Source organism: Argiope bruennichi, chromosome X1 (assembly GCF_947563725.1).
Source record: "Argiope bruennichi chromosome X1, qqArgBrue1.1, whole genome shotgun sequence".
NCBI lineage: Eukaryota > Metazoa > Arthropoda > Arachnida > Araneae > Araneidae > Argiope > Argiope bruennichi.
In genome coordinates this window covers 58,356,229-58,380,281 of record NC_079162.1, presented here as the reverse complement: position 1 = coordinate 58,380,281, position 24,053 = coordinate 58,356,229, and the positions used below count along the sequence as shown (strand labels likewise).

The following is a 24,053-nucleotide window of genomic DNA, read 5'->3' as shown; positions in this document are numbered from 1 at the left end:
AATTCAAATTGTGTAAATAATTATTTTAGTTGTATAAGAGCTACCATTCGTAATTTATTATCATTCTTAAAAATGAAAAGAATAAATGTACAAAAATACCTTTTGGAGGTTTTTTGAAAATCGTTTGGATCCGCGATATAAGAATTTTGTGTATTATGATATTTTATGTTAAATAATTTCTGTATATAAAAAGTTTTTAATGTAAATTATAAAGCAAAAAATTCATTTTCATCTATTTTACAATCTATAATTTATTAGTTATCATTAGTTATTATATCATTATTAGTAGTAATTTATTACTTATTAACATCTCTTAATTGTGCTTACTATCCGTAATTTTTCGAAAAGATATGAGATATGAAAATCGTTGTTCTCATTTAATGTTCTCATTTTAATTTGTATAAATAAAAATGAAATTCGGAAATAGGGAAGATTTCTTTGGCATTTATTACAGTATTTTATTAAATTTTGTTAATTATGATGTTGGTTATTATTAGTTAAAAAATAAATCATCAAAATCTTTGTTAGAAAATCATTAATATTTCTCAAAAGTGCGTAGATAACGAATGGAATCAAGAACGGTTATTGGTAATTATCTTTAAAAAAATGAAGATTTTTCCATAATTACCAATAATTAAATTATTGTGTACAAATACTCAATTTTCTATTCTATTGTGAAAATTCTGTTTCCCGATTATTTTTGTGGATTTTAGTAATCTATTGATCTTATTTTTGTATTGCTATTCTAGTCCTTCAATTGAGTTGCGGTTCAAATTAGACGCAAAGCTTTTGCAAAACAATTTCCTAAATATCGTCTGCCGGATAGATGTGAAACTTTCGGCAATCCATTAGCTCGCTTTCGTATGTAGATAAATATAATTTAATGCCGTGTTGTTTAAACTAGTATGTCTCTCGCCATAGAAAGATAAAGCAATATCGTCGGTAGACATGAGACTAGTGAAAATCTGTTTTATTTGAAACACGGCAATTTCCAATCCATTACCTTTTCTTTGTAAACAGATAACTGTTGCTTAATGTGACTACCGACACCAACCAATATATCTTTTAACTAAAGATAAGCAAATAGAGTCGGATGGGAGTGAAGTCAGTTGCATAAAATTCTGATTTGAATCATTGCCCATTATCAACGAAACGGAAGCAGAAAAAATAAAATCAGAAAAAAAGGAAATAGAACTAATGCATTCCCAAACCATGAAACTGCATCTCCAAGACTTAAGTTTTTAGGAAATATTTCGGTTCTTTTGAGGTGACTCTCCTTGGCATCTTTAATCTTTAGGAAATATTTCGGATCATTTGAGGTGACTTTCCTTGGCATTTTTGACCAACTGGTGTTTTGGGGTAATCACTCAGTAATTCGTACAGATGATACAATTTTTTTTTAGAAAAAGGAGATTAAATTTATCCATCATTTTTAGCGACATTTTGAAAAAATTGTCAATAAGTATTTTGAGATAATTACTCTTAAATTTGTAGTATAATAAGTGTACAAATCTATTCTTCACTCGTTTCTGAAAAATTTACTAAACGCGCTAAAGCTATTTTCAGAATAAAAATTTCTTTATTCTAAAATTATTATAATTCTAAAAATACTTCTAAAATTTGAATTCTATTTAGAACAATATGATTATAATTTTTTAAAAAGAAAAGAGGGAAATAATTGAATATACAACTTTAATCCTTTTTTCCACTTTTTTTATTTTTAGCGAAACCTCTTTTATAGAGCAATTTTCGTTGGGATGTTTGATCAGCTGATGTTTAAAGGTTATCGTAATTCTTATTTTCAAAAAAAAAAAAAAAAAAAAAAACTTTTTATTTATTTCTTGCAATATTTTCTAAATATTGTCAACGTGTATTTTAAGATGATTACTCTTAAATTTGTGTCAATGATATGATTATTGCATAAACAAATTCGATTCTTCCTTCGTTTCTGGGAAAGTTTTCTTAAAAACGCTAAAATTATTTTTAGAATGTAAATTTAAAAGCAATGGCATATGAAATTTCTAAATACACTTTAGATATGAAAAGTCCAATCGAGAAAAATATGATAACTTTAGTAAAATAAAAATAAATTTCTAATGTTTTATCATAATATTAGAACACGGTATACATTCATGAAATTCGTTGCTGGAAATATTTTAACAGCACGTGCATCCGTCATATTCTCACTATCAGCGATAATAATAATCAGTATATATAACCATCCACCACCATCTGTAACGTTGAGTGAGGCTAAAAATATCCCCACCCTTTTACTTCACACCAGGTACGCAGAAAAAATTATGGAATGAATTATTGTACTGCTTTGATATCTTTCGAATGAGGGGCTCACATTGAACATTTATTTAAACTTTCAAATGTTATATTTAATTCCCGATGAGCAACGAGGCTGCACTTTGTTTTGTTTCTTTTTAACAGACCTGCATACTTGGGATATTCATTTATAAACACCTAGTATCCGAAAAAGTTCAAAACAGAACACTTCAGTAAATTTATATTCCAGACGCACATTCTGTCCAATTTAGAGAAACATTAGTACATAAAATCTTCAACCGCTGTCTGTAACGCTAAGCAGAGTTAAAAATATCCTTAAATTTTTTGTCTACATCACTATCGAATACAAAATCCTAATCTTTGTTTTGGTGTCTAATAACTGAAACAGTTTGTTTTATGGTTAAATTGACTGATTTATTGGCTTGCAAATAAACCGAAACATGAATAAATAGTAAAGCTTAAAGATGTGAGATTTGTAATTTTTAAATTTTTCCTGGTCCATTATTTTCTCCCTTCATTTATCAAATCGAAGATTATTATTAATATTTTCTTTCGGTATTTTTTTTTTTTCATTTTATAATCAGCTTTTCTTTTATTTGAAGATGGCTATTTCTTTTAATGATTAATTTTGATTTGAGAGCTCGTGAACATTATAATAGAGAAGATGACATTGCAAGATAATAAAACTTCTAATGTTATTATATATCTAAAGTGCATTCTGTGACAATCATATCTGAGATATTGGTAATAGGATAATTTCCCATCTTGACAGGTTCATCTTCGAGTTAAAAATACTGAGCAATAAAACAAAAAATTCTAATTATATTGACTCTCAGTGGGTAATACGCAGTTATTTGAATTTTTTATTCACAATGATAGAGATCTTTTATTTACAAGATGCCTGTTATAACATACAAAAATTCCGAGAATAAAATGATTCCAACGTTTTTTAATCATTTTTCTTTTCATTTTTTTAAATCCGCAAAATCAGATTCTCACTGCAAGCAAGTAAAATATGTTTTAATTCTTTAATTAATAAGAAGCCCAATTTATATATCTGCTAATCATTTATGTTGTGAAAAAAAAAACCCACAAAGATGTTTGACCTATTATTACTTCTTCTCTTCGATTGAAATCACGCCCATTCAACAATACCTTCGCACACAATAGCCATATACTCAGAAAATATCATTTAATGTTCTTCAAAGGCTTCCTTCCAACTAAGTCTTCATTTAATAAAATTTCTTGACGCTCGAAGTAATGAAAATCGTATTTTTTGACCGAACAATGATGACAAATGTGATTGTTGATATATAGGGAGTTTCTAAACTCCTTTTACAAACATCGATAAGAACCAGAATCGCAAAGAAATGAAAGCAGAGTCTCAAATGTCACCTTCCAGGATAAAGGACATTTGGAATTCGGTACTTTATCTTTCAAAAACAAATTAATGAATAATTATTTTGAGTGAAAATGTCCAAACAAAAACTAATTTCATATGTTGAAAAGTTCTGTTTCGGATTATTTGTATGTAGCTTAATAACTCATTAAAAAAAATATTATGCAGTTTTTTGTTCAGTATGAATTGTAACTGTGCTTCAATTAAATATTATAATCTGTGCGAGGTAAAAAAATATTCTGTCGATATTAAGATATCGATATTTATCTCTGATAAAAAATATCGTTTGCAAAACAGAATAATTACCTTTTATTTGGTTGTAAAAACAAGCATTCCTGGACTTAATAACGAAAACTTATAAAAAAGTAAATAATTGCACTAAATTGCTTAATTAATAAATAATATTAATAAAATTAAATTATTTTAATAATTTCGGATTTATTTTTAATTATCATTAATTTTTATTTATAAAATTATTTAATTAATTTATTTAACTTATATTGGTGTTAATAGTAAAAGAAGTCATAAGGAAAAAAAAATGTTTTAAAAAAACTTTGGGAAGTTTTTAAAAAGATGACAAAAAATACATACAGTGGCTCTCAAAAAAGTGTTCGTACACTAATGAATTTTATTGGAATCAAATGGAACAAAACTATTATCTCAAAGAAATCTTCGTATACTTTAAAAAAATCTATAAATATTAATAAACATTGTGATATTTTGGTCAGTTATTGCTTAGTAGGATATTCTGCAGCATCCACATTGACTTTGAAATGTCTAGACATTGAGTGCCTTAGGTCTTTTGCTGTTGTTGCTGTTATTTCTACATCAATTCGCCTCCATACTTCCATCATTATTGTTATTTGTTCGACTTTCATATTAATGTTGTGCCATTGTAATCTAACTTTCAGGCGTCTCCGTACGTGTCCTATTGGGTTTAAATCCAGCAACTGAGGTGGTGTTTTCAGTTTTTTGGGGCAATTTAGACACATCGTAAGCGAATATTGAGAACGGTATGTTTCGTACCCCAAAAAATAACAAATTATCCTGATAATCATTAAGTCATCATCCTCATAAAAAATAATGATTGCAATATCCAAATTTTTAGTTAATAATTTTAATTTGTCTTCGAAATATTTAAATAAAGACTATTATTCCGTCAATGAATACCAAATTACCCAATCTTGGTGCTAGGTAATTTGCACTCCCATACAAGAAAATTATATTACCATACAAAACTCCCATTATCATGCTTTAATATTTCTACTAATTTCTTTGTATTAAATTTTTCCTTTATTCTTTTCCATACTGTTATACGCCCATCAGAACTGAGAAAATTAAATTTGCTTTTGTCTGCTAGTAAGACACGGTTCCCATTGCGTTTCGGTTTTATTTATCGCTGATTTCACGAAGGAAAGCGTAAGCTTTTTATGTTTCGTACTAACAAAAATTGTTTCTGGTTTAAACGTTCAACGTAATCAAACTGATCAAAGCACTCGTCTGACAGTTTCTGATGAAATTGAAATAGAAAACATTTTGGTACACTCCCAACATACTTAAAAGTATTTTACAGCTTTCAAACGGGCAGTTTAAAAAAATGGCTATAAATCAATTATTACAATCAGGTGACTTTGCTGGCCCACATTTTCTTACTTTGTTTTCAGACAGATTTTCTTTCTTAAAGCGTTTTATCATAAACTTGATGGTAACAATGGAATAAATTTATTAATTTAGCAGCAGGTCGAATTGATTTGCCATTACTATCATGAAAAATAATCACTTTTAGAATACTTTTTGTTGTTTCCTTGTCACTATTCATTTAAAATAATAATTACAGAGGGTATTTACGCAATTTTAGAACTATTTCAAGGTTGTTTAATTAATATTTAGCTTTTTTTCTGAACTATGCATTTGCATCGAGATTTCCATGATAGAAGGACTCTTCATAAAAATTCCAGAGGTACAAATTTCCATTCATCTTCCTCTACGCTCCTGAATTCATCAAACGCTGTGGGTTTGAGCTTAGAAAGAGTTTTTTCCAACACAGTAGTCTATAAAAGCAACGTCAATAAGCTTTGCAATGATACATTGAAAAGTTATATATGCAATTCCTGTATCAGTCTTCATTTTTTCAAGAAACAATGATACTAGTATTTACCCAAGTATGACTTGTATCTTTGTCTTGATGAAGTGTCATTCTTAGAATGCCACTGGCGTAAAGATACGGAATTTTGTCGGTCAATAACGGACATAAAATTTTCTCCTGATAATATGTTGAGCTGATTTTTAATTTCCCATTGTTGGAAACCCTGCAACAATCATAAATTCCTCCTTTCTTTGCAGTGTTGCAACCAGGCTTTCTCTTCAAGTTTTCGATGGTAAATATACATAATTTTTGACCCTTGATAAAATCCATGCTTCATCAAGAGTCACAATGTATTTCCATTTATCTCCTGTTAAATAGTTTTCATACTGGATTCTACAAACTATTAACAACTAAGTTCTACAAACGTTGAGCCACATGCTTTGACAAAAGCTGGTGAACATTATGTTTTTTAGATTTTTTAAAATTGTAATTCTTGATTTATTATTTTATCTTAAAACTTTAAACATGTAAGTCTTGTATATATATATATATATAAATTTATTTATTTCGTGTTTCTCGGAAATAGCTCTAACGATTTGGATCACATTTTATATTTACATAAGGTTTAGCTTTTAAAGTTTTTCTATATAGATGTCTTTCCTAAAAGAAAACGAGATTTTACACACAATTTTTTTTATAACTAACTTTTACAATAAGTATATTTAATTTTGATTTCGCCGTGGTGTGTAGTGCAGTATAGTGGTCAGAAGAACTTGAATGACACGTGTGTTGCGAATTCCAGCCGCGCTTTTTGTTTTATTTCTTTACTTATGTATTTATATTTAATATTTTCGCTTTTTAAGTTTATCTAATAGGAGTCTTTTCCGATAAAACGTGATTTTGTAAGCAAAAAAAAATTTTTATAACTAACTATTAGAGCTTTTTTCTATCTGCTTTCATGCTGACAATCATATAGCGCCATCTTGGACCCGATTTCACCACGGTAAAACTGAGTGTAAGTTCATAAATATGAGTAATGATAGATAAACTATAAAATGAATACTGCAATGTAGCAGATTATTTCGAATAACATGTTAAATTAAGTGCATTCAAGATTTTTTTTATTTAAATGATCAGTTTATATGTAGGTAAGATTGAAAAATATTCATATGTAATCAGTATGTGATTCGTATCTAAATATTTTCTCCGAAAAAACACGATCATATAAAAAAAAAGAAAGCTGCCGAGTGAAGTTTGGTCTTCCAAATGTTTTGTTACTGTTACAGATGTACAAAGACTTTACAATTGATTTCTGCATCCGCGGATATTCTCTTGCTACTAACGATTTCTTTAATAAATATTTGAAATAGTAAGTACCTTTTTTTGGATTTTCGTTTGAAGTCTTCTTTTCATGCAGAAATAATGATTGATGGTTTTTCCTTTTTCAGTTAATAATGTAGCTTATTTTGCATTTAGAAAATTTTATTCCATTCATTTTTCAATGTTTTTGAATCATGGAATACGAATATTTCTCTTCGGAAAGCGCAAAAACATATCCTTCAACTCACAGCTTGTTTACATGCGACATTTAGAAAGAAGAATAAATATAAAAGTAGCAGTCGATGTTTCTCATTTCATATAAAAAGCTGTTGCCATAAATTTTTATACAAAAATATTTTTTTAATTCTTTGTCTCAATTGTTCTAAAAATGTGTAATTACCCTCTACAGAACTTAAAAAAGTAAACAAAAAATAATTAAAACCAAACGATTTTTTAAATGTTTGCAAATGCAAGAATAAAAAAAAAGTGTGAGAGGAAAATTTTATTTACAAATTCATCCGAAAATTGTTCGATGTACGATAACTTTTGAGATACATTTTAGCTCTACCTTCTTGCATTTTCATTTTTATTACAAAAATAAAATAATTTTTTATCGGAATTGCATAGCGATAATATGAAAAAATTCTAGATATTATATTCGAATTCAGTTTCAGGCTATATCGCATTTCATAATATTTTTTAAGTATACGAACACTTTTGGGAACCACTGAATTAAATATTCCCCATAAGAACGTCATTTTTAGAGATACGATTCATTCGAAAACGATTTAACATAATGTTGAAAATATGTCGAACATTTTCAGGGAGAAAACAGCTGTTCTTTTTTTGTTATCCATTCGTGAAATCATATTTAACGATCTGCTTTTGGTAAAAAACTATCTTCTGTAAAATATTTATTTCTGTCTAATAACGTATATTTCAATTTGTAATTATCCATTTTGAAATGGAATATTCTTTTGATTCTTATTTTAGACGATACTCTTAGATACCCATCTTGCATAAAGACGAAAAATTTCATCTGCGTCACAAGGCTTAATTAAAGATGCGTTATTTTTTTAAAATCAGAAACGTAATTGGTATTTATTGGAGACGATAATTGCTTTTATTATTTCAAAAGAGAAAAGGTTTCGGTGCATTTTCTACATTTTCGAATATTTTAAGTAATGTTTTCCCTGATATTTTCGTCTTTCAGATGATATTTACAATTCAGCAACTATTCTTGAGGTTACAAATACTTTTTACTCATGAAATTCTGCATTTTCCATAAATAGTTGCGAGGGGAGGATGGATTTACGTCTCTGTAACATCTATAACAAGAAGATTTAATAAGATGTTTAACTTACACCATATGATTTCATTTATTTTAAAAGTTATTACCTGCAAGAAAACATAATTTCTATTTGGAATAGTAAAAAACTATTTTTTTTTTTTTAATTTAGAAAAGAATAAATCTTAGTAAATCTTTCTCCTCAGTTCATTGGCTTTGAAAATATCGAAAAGAAACTGCATATTTGTCAACCAGGGGTGTTTGTGGGACCCCAAAAAATCCCCTGAAACTTTTACGGACTTACTACCGGCATTTTGGAGTTTCGAGAAGGGGGGGGAGAAGGGGGGGGGGAATTACAATTATGAAGTATTGAATGACCTAATTATAAAAGTTCAATGAATTACTTTTTTTGCAAAATTAATAACCATAAATTTTCAAACATATAAACTACTACATTTTATGCAAATATTTTAAATTACCTGAATTAATTCTTTTAAAAAAATTATCTAATTTCTGCTGCTATTTTTTTATTTTCTGATGTTTGTGGGCTTGTCTTTCTTTTGTGGTGAACTCCATAATTGCAGGAAGGTTGACTTTTATTTTCCTCATTTACAGTTGAAGAAATTTCCTCGAGAACTGCACATGCAGAGGTAGAAGCAGTTTGCTTTTCTGCTAATGTAGAAGGTTTTTCAGAGACTTTTATAGGCGACTCATCTGAAATACATGTTTTTAAGTCCTCTTCATATGTTTTCCAACTTCTGTTCATATTCAGTAAGAGATCTTTGTGAATTGGATCAGTCATTGGATTTTTTGAGCCATATTTTTCACATGAGGTTTCTTTAGAAGCCATTAAATCATATTTAATAGTCTGCACTGCATCTAGGGAATCAATCTTAAGAGAGGTTCTATAGTCAGTGACAAGTGTACCCATTAAGTTGAATGCACTTTCCACTAATGGGCCATGGAAGCAGCTAAGGCAGGCTTTGACCAATTTAGCTAATGTAGGATACTTATAATCATTTGTGAAATCATCTTTTAAATTAAAAACTTTAGACCAATATTTATCAATTGTACACTTGACTTGATTTCCACTTTCATCAGATGTGTAGAGCATTTCTTTGGTGATATCAATATCACTCTGGTATAACCTTATTTCAGCTTCTACTTTTGACTTTTCATTATCACTAAAAATATGGGACATAAAAGATGATAATTTTTCAAAAGCTAATATTGTACTGGTTTTACCTCTTAGCTCTGGATCTAATGCTGTAAAACTAATTAGATATGAATTTTTAAGGGGTAATTTCTGTTTCATATGCTGAAATTTCAAAGTGAAATTCTCTTGCGTACATAAATAAAAAAATATTTCAATAAGCGAAACGAAAAATTTACACGTGCATCAATAAATGAAACGAAAATTTTACACAGCGGAGAAAAAAAAGTTGCGAAGCGATCAATGACAAATAGCTAATACGGCGAAAAATCCCCCTTCTCTACTTATTGGTGCCACGCCAGGAGAGATAAGACCTTTGAACCCAGAGTCACGTGATCGCACATCTGGTCGAACGCAGTCTCTCCCTTTTTTTTCTGCCGCGCCTACTTGCCGAAAAGAAACCAGAAGAGAATGTCCGAGAACCGGGGGAATGAGTCATAACTCGCAATAAGGAAAGAACAAAAAACAAGTTTTTTCCTCCTTTTCACGCATTATCACTGCCTTTGGAGAAAGAAAGGAAAAGTTTTCACCACACACACTGACCTTGCGTTTTCTGCTTTCAAAGCAAACAAAATTACCCAGATCAAAATAAATAATTCATTATTATTCCTACTTCCTTTTGAACGACGATCCCCGGAATTTCCGGGTATCGAAGTTCAAAATCCCCGGAATTCCGGGGTTTCCCCGGAGCACAAACACCCCTGGTCAACATTCCGCTTCGGACAAAAGCAAAAATATTTCGCAAAATTTTAAATGTTATGACATGTGTATGGTACAGAAATTGTATATTACTGTATCTGGTAACATATATGACAAATAAAGAAAAAAAATTCAGCTATGAATTTTTAAAATTTCATTCACCGAATCGATTGAGCGGTGTTGTTGTACAAAATAACTTTTCTCATGATCCCAAAACTAAAGAGCTGAAAATTTTTGAAAAATATTTATCGATAAAAAAAAGAACTGAGATTGATTCTTCAAGAAAAAAATATTGGAGACCAATTTAATAATGGCTGAAAATGATTAAAGATAGAATGAGCTCTTTATTTAATATTATTTCCGATGTAAGTTTTAAAGCTTCAGCCACGTTACCATGACAACACCTTCAGAGATGTTGTCATGGTAACGATCGCAGCTGTTGCATGTGCGTATGCAGCACAGGAGGCCAGTGCTAAAAATACAAGATATACATACAAGATATACATAATATCTAATACACTTACTCTGTACATAGTTTGCATTTTAATGATACAATTTTTAATAGTAAGAAGTCCCAAAAATTATGATAACTCTTCGAGACATGACATTCTGACAATACAGTTTTCATTTAGCTTGATTTAATGGATATTCATCATATAACACGAATTTTTTTATGGTTGTATTCTGAGCGGATTATCTACATTTAAAACGATTCCGACACAAAATGGAACAAATTAGCAGTGAAAATAATTCGTATTTTCTCTGGGATAAATTTATGAAAGGGCAGTAAAAGTTGTCGAAATTTTATCTGACTCTTGAATTTCTGTTTTATTAGAAACCAAATTTTTAAATCTTCGTTCCATTATATTAAATGGCGCGGAAAGAGGATGTTGTAGAATGCGACAAATACAAATATATTATATATATATATATATATATATATAATGAAAAAAATAAGAAGCATTGAGTTAGTTTATTATGACATTTAAAAAAAAACAGTAGGATAAGGCTAAGAAGGTGAAATAATACATTCAGTTTACTAATATTTTTATTATTTTTCCATCACATTGTAACAAACTAACTGAACATAGAAATGAATGTACGGGTGATTTGAAAACTCAAAATGGTAAATAAAATGAAAATTGCTCCATCACAGAGTTTAATTCTTATAAATTGTTCTAAAATTAAAAATATAGTAACTATTTCCAAGCGAATAGCGTTATAAAATAGATAGCTCTTCTGTACTTTTAACGTATACCAAGATAATGCATCTTTAAAACATATTATCAAAATGATTTCATCAATAATTTAAATAAAATGAAAATTAAGATAAAAATCACTGATTAAGTGTGAAGTGGAATTTAATTCAAATGGCATAAGTTAAGAAAAATTGGCAGTATCACATAGCGTTCGGTTTTAAGAAACAAGTAGCAGTTTTAAGAGTTAAAATACATTAAAAAAATATTGTTTTCTTTCGCTGCAACAGATAAATTAATTTAAAAGAAATTTCAGAAATCAAATCGACATTAAAATCATAAATGATAGTGACTAAATAAAAATAATACAGTTAAAAATCGATCAATAAATTTATTCTACATTAAGAATGATATACCGCACACTGCGTGTTGATAAAATTCGTATTCTAATCAAGACACTGTCGTCATGCTGTCTGTTGCTTAGAATACGAAACGGAGCGACGCATTTTTCGCGTTACCAGAGGAAACTCTATTATTAGTTTCTTGGGGGAAAAAAACCTGTACAGACACAATAAGAATAGAAAAAAATAAACATAAACTTACGTAAATCCGAACAGAAGTTCATTAATAGCTTGAAATCCATCATTACACAGAGTTTTCGATCGATAAATATTTATTTTTTAACGAAAGAACAGCGTTTAGATTTCGGAACTCACTTCCTTCCTCTGTGGAAGTTCACTGGGTTTGAAATAAAAATATCCCGCCATACAACTGAAGGAGTTTATAAATATATACCAACCACCTTTACCCACTGCTTTGTTTTGTTTTAGAAAAACACCTGGAATGCTTTTGCTTTTTTTTCTCGTTCCACTCCTCACAGTAAAACTCATTCAATAATAAACGCACAAAAATAACAAACAAAGCCATTTTAATCTAAATTCTTCAATGGCAATTTTACACAATTGAATGACAGTTATTGATTATGTTTAAAAGTTATTTAAAAATCAAAACGTAAAATAAACAAAACTGGAATTTGAAAAGATCTGATTAAATGTTTTCTTTTTGCTTACTTTTTTCTTTTATATTTATATAGTATATTTTATTTTTTTTAAATTTTGAAATTAAATATAATCTCTCTTTCAGAGATTTTCTTTCTTAGTGTAGAATAAAAAGAGCAGTCAATAAATTTCAAAATTCATTAAAACCATAAAAGATATAAAATATCGTAATAGTGTTTTTCAATTTTTGATCATTTCTAAATAATTTAAAATTTTTCTACCAGTACCATATTGTTTTGATAAAATAGCATCTGTATATCTGGTACACACACACACACACACAAAAAAAAAAAAAAAAGAGGCAAAACTCGCATTATGTGAAAGATTAGCATTCATCATTCCGAAAACTTTGACTTTTTTTTATTTTCCTATTTTATAAATATTAATATCATTTTTTTGGATATGTCTCACTTGTAACATTAATTACCTGAAAGATTGCTCTTACATTTCTTGATTCATTATTATTATTTCTGCCTTGTAGAGTTTCGACCTTATAACGTAAAAAAATAATTGAACATAACTATGAAAGAATAATTTTTTTCTCTTTTTCACAGAATTCTTAAAAATCGCTATTGTTACTGTGACCCAACCAATGATTGGATAAGAACAAACTTAAAAGGCATCGTCTTCCACATTTCAAGCTCTTAAGTACTTGTTAAGTAACTTAGAAACAGGCATCTCAGCTTGCGCATTTTTTTCTGTCTAATAGGAAAATCTTGGCTTAAGGTGCAGTGGGGGGGGGGGGGAATAAAGCAGATATATCCATTTATGTCTGCTTTTTTGCCCGAATTTTTGAAATAGCGTCCAAAATTTTTGACCAAAATTTACCAAACTTTTTAAAAACTTATGCGGAGTAGGAATTTTTGAAAAAAAAAATGAAATATTTATATGAATTGCTGTAGGATTCGGTGACAAAAACCCGATTTTTATAAAACTGTACATACAAATTAATGAGTGGAAAATAATAATAAAAAAAACACATTTTATAGTTATCATATTTTATTCTTTTAATTACTTTGGTACCTTAAAAAAGTCCAACAGTGTTGATTGATGAAAGAGCTGATTATAATCTTTTCTAATATACGTAAACTTTTAATTTCTTCGTCTGTTGTACCTTGAATGGATGTTCTGTATTGTCGAACTTTCTACATGGCTTCCATTGTTTCTGTCTTGTTGGATGCGGTTTGATCCATATTCTCGACATCTGTATCTTCACTTGAAATGTTGTGTTTTTCTTCCAAAAATTTAGATGTCAAAGCTTTTACAGTCGCTTCTGAACAGATTGCGATGTCGTTATGAATGCTGACAAACACATTCACGCCATTGACGCTGCACCCTTTTGCAGTTGCGATTTGCAGCAAAATCTCAAATAGTTCCGGGTCCATGATGTCTTCACTGAGGATTTATTCCGCTTCTGCGTATACTATGAGCCCTGCATGTCGGAACCAATTCGAAACAGTATGTGATGAAACGGAGCAGCTTTTGTGTGCATAGTTAATTGCATTTAAAACTGAAACGTTTGACTTTTCGCTCCTATCCAATGCTTTTATCAAATTCTTTACAAGCATTTTTTATACTTTCGTTTAAGTTTACGAATTATCCCTTTGAACATTTACATTACATTATATTTGGAATTACAAATTACAGTTACATTTGTAGGCCTTAGCTTAGCTATATTAGAGTCCCGTTTTAAAGTAACACCAGGGCTATTTTGGGATTGACCTCGTAATTTGGAACGGCGGTCAGATGACGAGGACGATACCTGAACTGACATTCCCTTTCCAAATTTCCACACCACACCAGCGGGAGGACGTTTGTATATTTGGAGGGGGAGACAATTTCTTTCGCTTTTAAATTTTCGGATTCATTGTGGGCGCACGGTTATCGGCAATCACGGCAGCATTTCTTTTATGACGCAAAAACTGAGAATCCAGTTAGCGAATATGTCATTCTCAAATCGTTGTAGTCATCCGTGCATTTGAATATGCTTCATATTCAACAGGAAAGGGTTTAACATTTTCTAAAGCAGCGTGGCTTTTTGCTTTTACTTATCACAAGTGGTTTTAGTTTCTCATTAGCTCGAAGTAGAAATGTCAGTCATTTTTAGCTTGATTTTCCAGATATGCACTTTTCACTCTTAAATGACAGAATTTTATCAAGCAGAAGATGGTAAAATAAACCAGTTTCATCAAGATTAAAAACATTTGATGCATCAAACCTAGATAAAATGTATTTGACAACAATGTTCTTCCAGTCTTCTGTAGTATCACCATGAACAGTTGCTGCTTCTCCACAAATCGTTTCAACAGAAAGGCAATACCTGTCTTTGAAACATTCCAACCAATTACTGCTGCCGCAGAAATCTTTAATGCTCAACTCCTGAGCAATTTCCATGGCTTTTTCTTTGAGAATTATAGCAGAAATTGGCATGTTTTAGCCATCGAATTAAAACCTCCTATATCTCGTTAAGCTTCGATTTCCTCATCCTCCTTCATTTGTCTTTGCAATCAGCTTCATCGATTACTTGTTTCGATGAAAAAATATCGTTTCATGTAGTCCTAGGTAAATGATGTTCTTTGGCAAAAGCATTTGATTTTTTAAAATGTGCGATTAAGTCCTTTTTTCCCCTTTAAAGATAATGAGATAAGTTTTCCGTTTCTCTGGTACATTAAAAACTTAATCGAACCAGGATACTGCAAGAGAGAAAATAGCCTTTATAGCTGGACTTACTCACTGTGAAATGAAATCACACTCAAGAGCGATAAAAAAAAATACGTTTACTCTACCAGAATTGCGGCGAGAGGTATGCTTTGAAAGATTAGCTTAGAGAAATGCCAAGAACCCAAATCCTCAAAATTGGTATTGCATGGAAGGGAAGGATTAACAACAATAGAGAATTACAGGTGTTTTGTTGAAGTGACAAGCGTGATCGAGTATTCCCTGTTAAAGCTTGGATTTTTTAAAGTGAAAAGGCGGGGCTAAAAAGACAACATGACAGCATGCAAAATGAAGAAAGATGCTTTTGGCCATTTTGGAGGGTGACGGATTATTCGGTGTAGAATTAAATTAGGTGACGGGTAAAAGAGGATTATTTTACATTTTTGTACATGAGACCTTTTCGGGACCAAAGGTTATTGAGATTTTACTGTATATTACACTTTAAAACTGGCCTTTTATTACTAAATTGCCCTTTTTTGCTTTCAGTATCAGTATCCTGTCAGGTTATGGCGCGTCTCATAGTAATTTTTTAGTCACACGTTCTGAATATGTTGAATGAAAAAGAAGTATAAAACAATAAGAAGAAGCTTAGAAGATTCTATGTGTTTCTAAGATATCAAAATTATATCACCGAGCCAAATGGACAGTGACTCGACTTATCAAATCAGACGAGATAGTCTTACATTCAGACTCCTAATCCCAGTTTTGAATATGCTATCCTAAAACCTGATTTTTTATTTTTTTTATTTTCAATTAAAAAATTCATATCAAATTTATTTATTGTTTAAGTTATTTTAATTTCTAAAAAATTGTGTCTGCAGAATTATCCTTCCTAATTATTACTTTGCACAGAATATATTAATCTTGTTTTAAGGAATATTCCTAGTTTCAAATCGTAATTCCTTTCAACATTATTAAATTCCATGAACACAGATATCCCCACTTGATATTCAATTCTCTTAACATTTGCAGGGATCATAGTAAAGCCTCCGTTTTGGAGCCAGAGAGTTCCGGTTCGAAAACCCAAAGTCACTGAAGATCGCTTAGAAGTGAAACTGATGCACATTAAATTTGACGCGGCGTGTTAAACATCCCTTCCCCTCGCTTATGTGCTGCAAAATTTTGGAAATGGCAGGCAGATGTAGTTCTTGCCATCGGACCATAGTTCAAAACTACTAGATCCGTTCCAAAATAGTACTTGAATTATTTCAAAACAAAGACATTAATAAGCGTAAACTGAACTAAGTGTAATATTTAAAATGTCCCGATTTGAAATAAATAATAATAATAATAAAAACTGATAAATTTGCAGATGGTATGAAGGGGTGAAAAAAACCGAATTTGGAACAGTTAACTGTCTAATTGAGATTGGTTTTCAAAACATTCTAACGAAGCAGTGATCAGAAAGTATGTGATTTCTCAAATAAAATGCAATTTATTGAAAATAGCGATGAGATAATATAATATTTAAAAATAGTCACTATAAGGCATTTTATGTTAATTAAACAATATGTGACTATTCTTTTTTTAATATTGTTTTTACACTAGGAAAGTCAACCATTCAGGAATAGTCTAATTTTATAAACATGATGAAAAAATCGTGATGCCAATTTCACAAAACAGTTAATCGTCATTTACTATGAATAATTAGAGGGAGTGATCTTCTCGAAACTTTCTTGAGCACTTTCTAATCAAGATATTATTTCTCCCCCCCCTCCCACATAAAATTGTGGACCTCGGGCAAGGGCGTGAGAGCTCAGATTTTTATTTTTAGTCTTTTACATGTAAGTTGTGTGCTTTGTAGTACAATAAAAAAAAATCGGTATTTGTTTATTATTATTTGTATGCGATTGGCGAATAAATGTTACGTGACAACTTCTTAATGTATGATTTTTGGAGGTTAATTGCTGGGATGCGGTTAACATACAAGCACCAGAAAACCAAATATATACAAATATATATTTTTGGACCTTCTTTTCCATTCTAGTAAAACCAAAATTTGGCCAGAACGACAATCGCTGTCACCAGATTATATACCAAATTTCTTTTATTTAAGTTATTAAGTTTTTGAGTTTAATGCGCCAAAAGTGCAGACATACAGATGGTTGACACCTTGAAGGATATGATTCAAAATTTGATACAGATCTATAATTTGGATCCTAAATATGTGTACCAAATGCGGCACAGAACTACAATCGCTGTCACCAGATCACATACCAAATTTCTTTTAAGTCATTAAGTTTTTGAGTTAATGCATCAAAGTGCAGACAGGCAGATGGGTGATATCTTGAAGGATATGATTCAAAATTTGATACAGATCTATAATTTGGATCCTAAATATGTGTACCAAATGCGGCACAGAACTACAATCGCTGTCACCAGATCACATACCAAATTTCTTTTAAGTCATTAAGTTTTTGAGTTAATGCATCAAAGTGCAGACAGGCAGAAGATGGTTGATATCTTGAAGGATATGATTCAAAATTTGGTACAGATCTATAATTTGGATCCTAAATATGTGTACCAAATGCGGCACAGAACTACAATCGCTGTCACCAGATCACATACTAAATTTCTTTTATTTAAGTCATTAAGTTTTTGAGTTAATGCGTCAAAGTGCAGACAGACAGATGGTTGATATCTTGAAGGATATGATTCAAAATTTGATACAGATCTACAATTTGGATCCTAAATACGTGTACCAAATTTTATTCATCCAACTCTTTTCGTTTGGAAGTTATCGAGTCACCTTATATTCGGACAGTCAGACAGGAATATTTCCTCTGAATTGATTTCGTTCAAAATTTGATAGAAATATGCACATTTGATGTAAAAAGTTCATATACCAAACTTCACCTTACTAGCTCAAAGCGTTTTTGAGGTATTGTATTCACAGACAATCTGACATAAATACAAAAATGTATTTTTATGACTCATGGTGGTCTGAAACTTGGGAATTCGTCAAAATCTAAGCTCGGATTTTTCGACGATCGCAATACTTTTTCTTTGCATACTTCGGATAAGTGAAAGTATAAATATAGAAAATTTGATTGATTCGAAAAAATTGTTAATTGTATTTTTTAAAAAAAGAATAAATTCACCAGAAAAATGACGAAAATTACATATTATATAATATTCAAAACCGCCGGACATTCGTGTTTGAAATAATAGGTACAATATATTTAACAGAAAGAATTAATTTACAACAGCAAATGGATGGAAATTAACCTCAATACTACTTTCATTATTTCCTTATATTAAATATTTAAACACACAGAAAGAGTATCAACTTTAATTTGTGAATTGAATTGTTAAATATAATACTCCGAGGAACAATAGAAATTCTTCTCTTTTGCATTTATTTCATTTTAATTCAGTTGTTAAATTGAAACATAAAAAAACCATTTGGTAGCAGAAATAGTTTTAAAGTTTGAATTCTCTGGAACAATAGAATTTTTTTTTCTTTCTCTTTATTTACTTTTAAGTCAGCCGTTAATATATTAAAAACCATTTAATTGAAGAAATCATTTCAATTATTAAGCCATATTATAAAGTTATTTCTCTTAAAATATTACCCTAATGAATTAAATTCTTCTTAATTATATTTGCCTAAAAAGTTAGCACAATGGAAGTCTATAACTGATTTCAAAAGTTATTCCAAACAGCAAAATGAAATAATACACCATGCTGTTCCAATTCAATAATTATAGCATCATTTTCTTAGGGATTCAGAGCATCAAAATATGCCAAAAATAAAATAAATATTACTCTTAATGCACTATGTAAATGACATTATTTATTTTTTAAAACCTGTAAAACAGCTTATGTTTTATGTATTTGATTTTGCGGGTTTATAGTTATCATTAGTGCTATTTGGTTTGATTTAAAATACAGAAAACGAATTCACTATTGGAATTTTTTTAACTGCTTATGCCATTTTTTTTCCCGCTAGTATACAAAGGATACAGAGAAAAAATATAGTAATTGTCAAGAAATTCGAACTCGAGATTTTGAGGTTTCACCGTGCTTCTTACCGTACCGTAACATCAAATTGCCTCTCATTCCAGGGATTTAATTCTTTTCATTCATTGAAACATTTTTTTCACAGGAAAATATCCTTGTCGACTAAATAATATGTAACATATTTTGATTGAAGTAGAATGCAGGTTCGAAACCGTGAAGAGACTTGGTATTTTTAATTACGTTTTATTCTATTCCGAGTGACAGGCATGATTATATGCAAGAAAACGCAGCACGACACACACAGAAGTAAGAAAAGGAAAAAAAGGGCCAAACAGAAGATCACTAGCCTTATATAACATTGGATTTCTGGCCAGGCGCCAATTCAATACACGTGTGACCTTTGACACCTTTTGAAGGGTAAAAGTATCACTTTCATTTAATACGTAGTACTGATGGCGCATTATTTTTACAAAGGGATTAATTTAACCGAAAGTGGAATTGGATCACGAAATAAGAGAATATTTTAGAGTGAAGTTAGGAAGGGTTAAATTAAGGTAAAATTTTGGAAATTAATTTGGATTAAATTAAGAGTTTAAAATATCATTACATATATATATATATATATATATATATATATATATATATATATATATATATATATATATATATATATATATATATATGTATGTGTGTGTGTGTGTCTATCTGTACGAACTCAATAACTCAAAAACCCTTTGAGCTATATCTCGTATACGACGTATACAAAAATTAAAAATTATTGCAATCATCACAAAAAAAAAAAAAAAAAAATCTTTTAAGGAAATTTCACGTTTTAGACCTTCCTGAGTTTGAAAAACACATTTTTGGAGTTATGTCAGTTTATCCTTGAGCATTACAACTCAAAAACTCTTTGATTTACATCTGAAATTTAGACTTTGGTCTTTACACCAAATTGGTAGATTTCGTTCAAATTTTGATCGAAATTCACTCAGAGGAAGTCTGTCCATACTGCTGTTCGAGTATAAGTTAACATGATAACTACAAAACTAAGAGAGCTAAATGGATGAAATTTATAACACAGATTTAACATCTAAAACTGTAGATACTTAACGAATTTGGAATCATATCTGTCTAAGGGGTTAACCTACGTCGTTCTATAATTTCACAAGCATGTAAACATGAGAACTCAAAAACGCAATGACTTAAAGACATGAAATTTGATATGGGATTTTGTGACTAAAATCGTAGTTCTGTGTTAAATTTCAGTTTCAATCGGATGGAAAAAACACATCTGAAACCAATATTCGGTTTTCTACTACTATTAACAGCATGCCAAGGATTAATCGCCAAAGAAAACTCGCCAAAGACCACACGATAGATTCAGTAAAAATGCTAAATTCATGCCAGAGATCAGTATTACTTAATTATTGTTCGCCAGTACTGCGCGAAGCATTCGCAACATTACTGAAAGTCCACAATTTTATGCTGGAAGTGGAGGGGGTATAACGCCTGTATAAGAGAGTATGCAAGAAATTTTAGGGGCGATTACTCCCGCCGGTCCATATTGAAATTACTTCTTTGTCATTATGCATTAAAAAATGTTGAGGAGTTCCATGTTAGGTCTTACATTCAAAGATAAGAGTCGGTTAGAAAGCGAGGGGTGGTTTTACTTTTAAAATTACGATATGTGTAGTAAAAGAAGGTAAATTTTTAATTAAAGCTAATTGATGCGCTTTTTAATTTTTTTTTTAAAATTTGAACTATTTTCTGATAATGGAACAAGCTGAGACATTTTCTTAATCCAAGATAAAAAAAAATGTAGAGCTATGGCCATTCAATTTACCAAAAGTCACTTTAATTCTTTCTACTCAAGAGTTATCTTTTACTTAAAAATTTTTCGTATATGCAAAAAAAGTATAAAAACCTATTCAACGAAATCCCGAATTCAATAACCACACATACTGGTAAAAACAAGAGCTCCAGCTGAGGGGGGGGGGGACTTTCCTTTGCAAAATTAGGACAGGCATAGTAAAAGCTGGAGGAGGGGTGTGTATAAATTCTTCAGAAATAAATTTTGAAAATAATAATTTAAATTGACATATTTCTTTTTGATTTCAATGACTATTTACAATTAAGTGGATTCTTTCAATGACTTCTTTAAGTACTTACAATCTAGAATATATGATTCAAATTTGGGACTTTTCCTCAATCCGTAGCAAAGATTTAAAAGCAAAGATCTTTTTGGTTTGACTCAAAAAAGAATTATTTTCTATTTTAAAAATGAGTTTGCATATTTCTAAAAGTATTTAAAAAATTTAGCCACATCGAGTTTCTAAAGGCGGGAAATGAACCGCATCATTGCTCTGATGGTCAAATAACAATGAACATTCATTGCTCAAAATGCATCCTTTATATCCTCGCCAGATAATTAAAAAGACATTACAAGTTTTTATTCCAGTGGTGAAGATGGAGTGGTTGTACAACAAAACGCAGTAACCACAATGCTCAATGCGAACTTTTTTGACCATGCGCTACGCTCCAACGATCAAAATGCAGACCAATATCCTGTTTATATTTATAATTGTATAATTGTAAGGTGATCGAAATCGGAAATTTAAAACAACAAATAACTTGTCTAACCTTCGTGAAATTTGATTCTTTTAAATGATAAACTGAGAGCCTTCTCATTAAATCTAAAGCCTACTAGAAGAAGTGCTCATCTATACGGGCTGTTATGCTGCTAACAGTATCTCGGGTATGACTATCACAGATTAACTAACAAAAGTTGTGGCAGAAAATTTCATGTATATTAGTAGAATGCTTAAGAAATAAAAAGAATTATTACTTATTACTTGTAGGTATAAATATGTAGATATTTACATCTTTATGTAATATCTTGTGTATTTATGTTACATCTTTAGATGTAAATATGTATAAACATTAAAAATTTTGTATCTTTACAGTGGGATCTTCTCTGCTCATAATGTTCAAAATCATTTTAATAAAAAAATAATCACTACAATCGGCTTGAAACAAATAATTACCTACTAAATGACAATAATAAATACAAAATTTTGAAAAAATGCCGAGAGAAAATATTACCAATAACTTTCTATTTGGACCGTGAAAGAAGAATATAATGAATCAGCAAAAATGTAAAATAATAAAAATTTTAGACCTCATCTCATTGATCTTTATTATTTATTCATGCTTAAGTTTATTCGTACACCGATAAATCAGTCAATTTAAATATTAAAAATAACTGTCTCAGTTGCCAGATACCCAAACAGAAACTGATATTTCTCATCTGATAATAACGCAGACAAAAAGGGTGGGGATATTTTTAACTCCATGCAGCGTTATTGACGGAGGTACATAATCATATATACAGATGGTTTTTCGAAGTTTTTTGACTCGCGACTCCTTTTTGGAGTGGGAATAATCTTTGCCCTCCATTTTCGCTAGAAAATTTTTTCGACGATTTCAAATTTCAGAAATAAATAAGAAAACGAAAGGTTAATTTACGACAAACAAAAGAAAATTGGATCAACATAAGTTATTTGGCAATTTTGAATAAAATATTCTAACCCTTTTTATCCCAGTGATACCAAATGACACCATCAATATATTCTGCCTTTAATAATAAACTAATATCATCATCTGCACTCATATCGCATTTATATTTTCCTAGATATGAACTAGATCTGAATATAAGAAAATAATTTTAACAAAATAATCAGGTACTTCATTTATTAACTATCTGGACCAAATGAATTATTTTAAGCATGAAATAATTCTAAAATTGTTTTTGAATATTTAATTTTTACCTTCTCATATACGATATATACAATGAGTAAAAATTGCAATAATTAAAAATTTTCAATCACGCGATTTGAGTGAATCCCCTTTACCCTCAGTTTGAAAGAATCACCTTTACTTAGAATTGCCCTTAGTTCGTAAAACACATTTTTGGTATTATGTCTACTTACCTGTCTGTGACATAATATTTCGAAAGCGTTTTGAGTTAGATAGATGTAATTTGATATACAATCATTAGATCGAAGTTTTAGATTTCTGTCAAATTTTGAATGAAATCCATTGTTGGGATGTCTGTATGTCTGTTTGTTCGAGTGTAAGTGAACATGATATCTGCAAAACATAAAGAGCTAAATAAATAATACTTAATACACAGTTTTAGCATTCGAAATGTAAGTCTTTATAAATTTTGAACGCAAATGAAAGATGGAATGACTCAGACAAATGAAATTTGGTATGTGATTTTGTTATTGAAATTGTAGTTCTTTATCAAAGTTTGGTTTACAATCGGTCGAGAAAAATATGGCTAAAATGCATACTCATTTTTCTTCACTGAACTACAGAACATCAAATGCTCATTGGTAGGACTTTGAAAATAAAAATCAGAGCACTCGTGGTGTTCCCGGCCTTACTCAAGGTCCGCAATTCTAATGCGGGAGAGGGGATGGCATATTTATTAGGTAATATGCCTGAACGTTCCAAAGAGATTGCCTCTCTCTGGCTTTATTAACAAACTGAAATTTGGGCTGGAAAGAGTTAAAATGACGTGTTTAATATTTTTACTCATAAATGTTAATGAATTTCTATGTAATTCGTTTCAGAGTTTGATGATCTCATTATTTTTCTATGCTAAATCTTGTTATAGATGGTGTGTTACTTTTTTTACTGATACGAACTTTGATTTGTGATTTGAACTTTGATTTGCCATGAATTGTTGACTGGAAATGTTTTAGAGTTCGATAAATAAATCGGACAATAAATTTAGTTTTCGGATAAGAATTATTT

At 30.1% G+C, this 24,053-nt stretch overlaps 2 protein-coding genes across 3 annotated transcripts in view; both read right to left on the bottom strand.

Annotated features, from left to right (window-relative positions):
- LOC129958274 (reticulon-4-interacting protein 1 homolog, mitochondrial-like) overlaps positions 1–12,246 on the bottom strand; it is a 111,007-nt gene extending 98,761 nt beyond the window's left edge. For both annotated transcript variants that reach the window (XM_056070609.1, XM_056070608.1), the window contains exon 1: positions 12,097–12,246. In XM_056070609.1, coding sequence (XP_055926584.1) covers positions 12,097–12,139 — 43 coding nt within the window. In that variant the 5' untranslated portion in view covers positions 12,140–12,246. The remainder of the gene's footprint in view (positions 1–12,096) is intronic.
- Positions 12,247–14,654: 2,408 nt separating this feature from the next.
- LOC129959238 (tigger transposable element-derived protein 4-like) lies at positions 14,655–14,981 on the bottom strand. The gene has a single exon (XM_056072061.1). It carries the CDS (start codon positions 14,979–14,981, stop codon positions 14,655–14,657), a length of 327 nt encoding a protein of 108 aa, XP_055928036.1.
- Between the last annotated feature and the right edge of the window lie 9,072 nt (positions 14,982–24,053).

Bases quoted from the DNA above. Each gene is read 5' to 3' on its own strand.
- LOC129959238 (XM_056072061.1), bottom strand. From the start codon at position 14,981: ATGCCAATTTCTGCTATAATTCTCAAAGAAAAAGCCATGGAAATTGCT.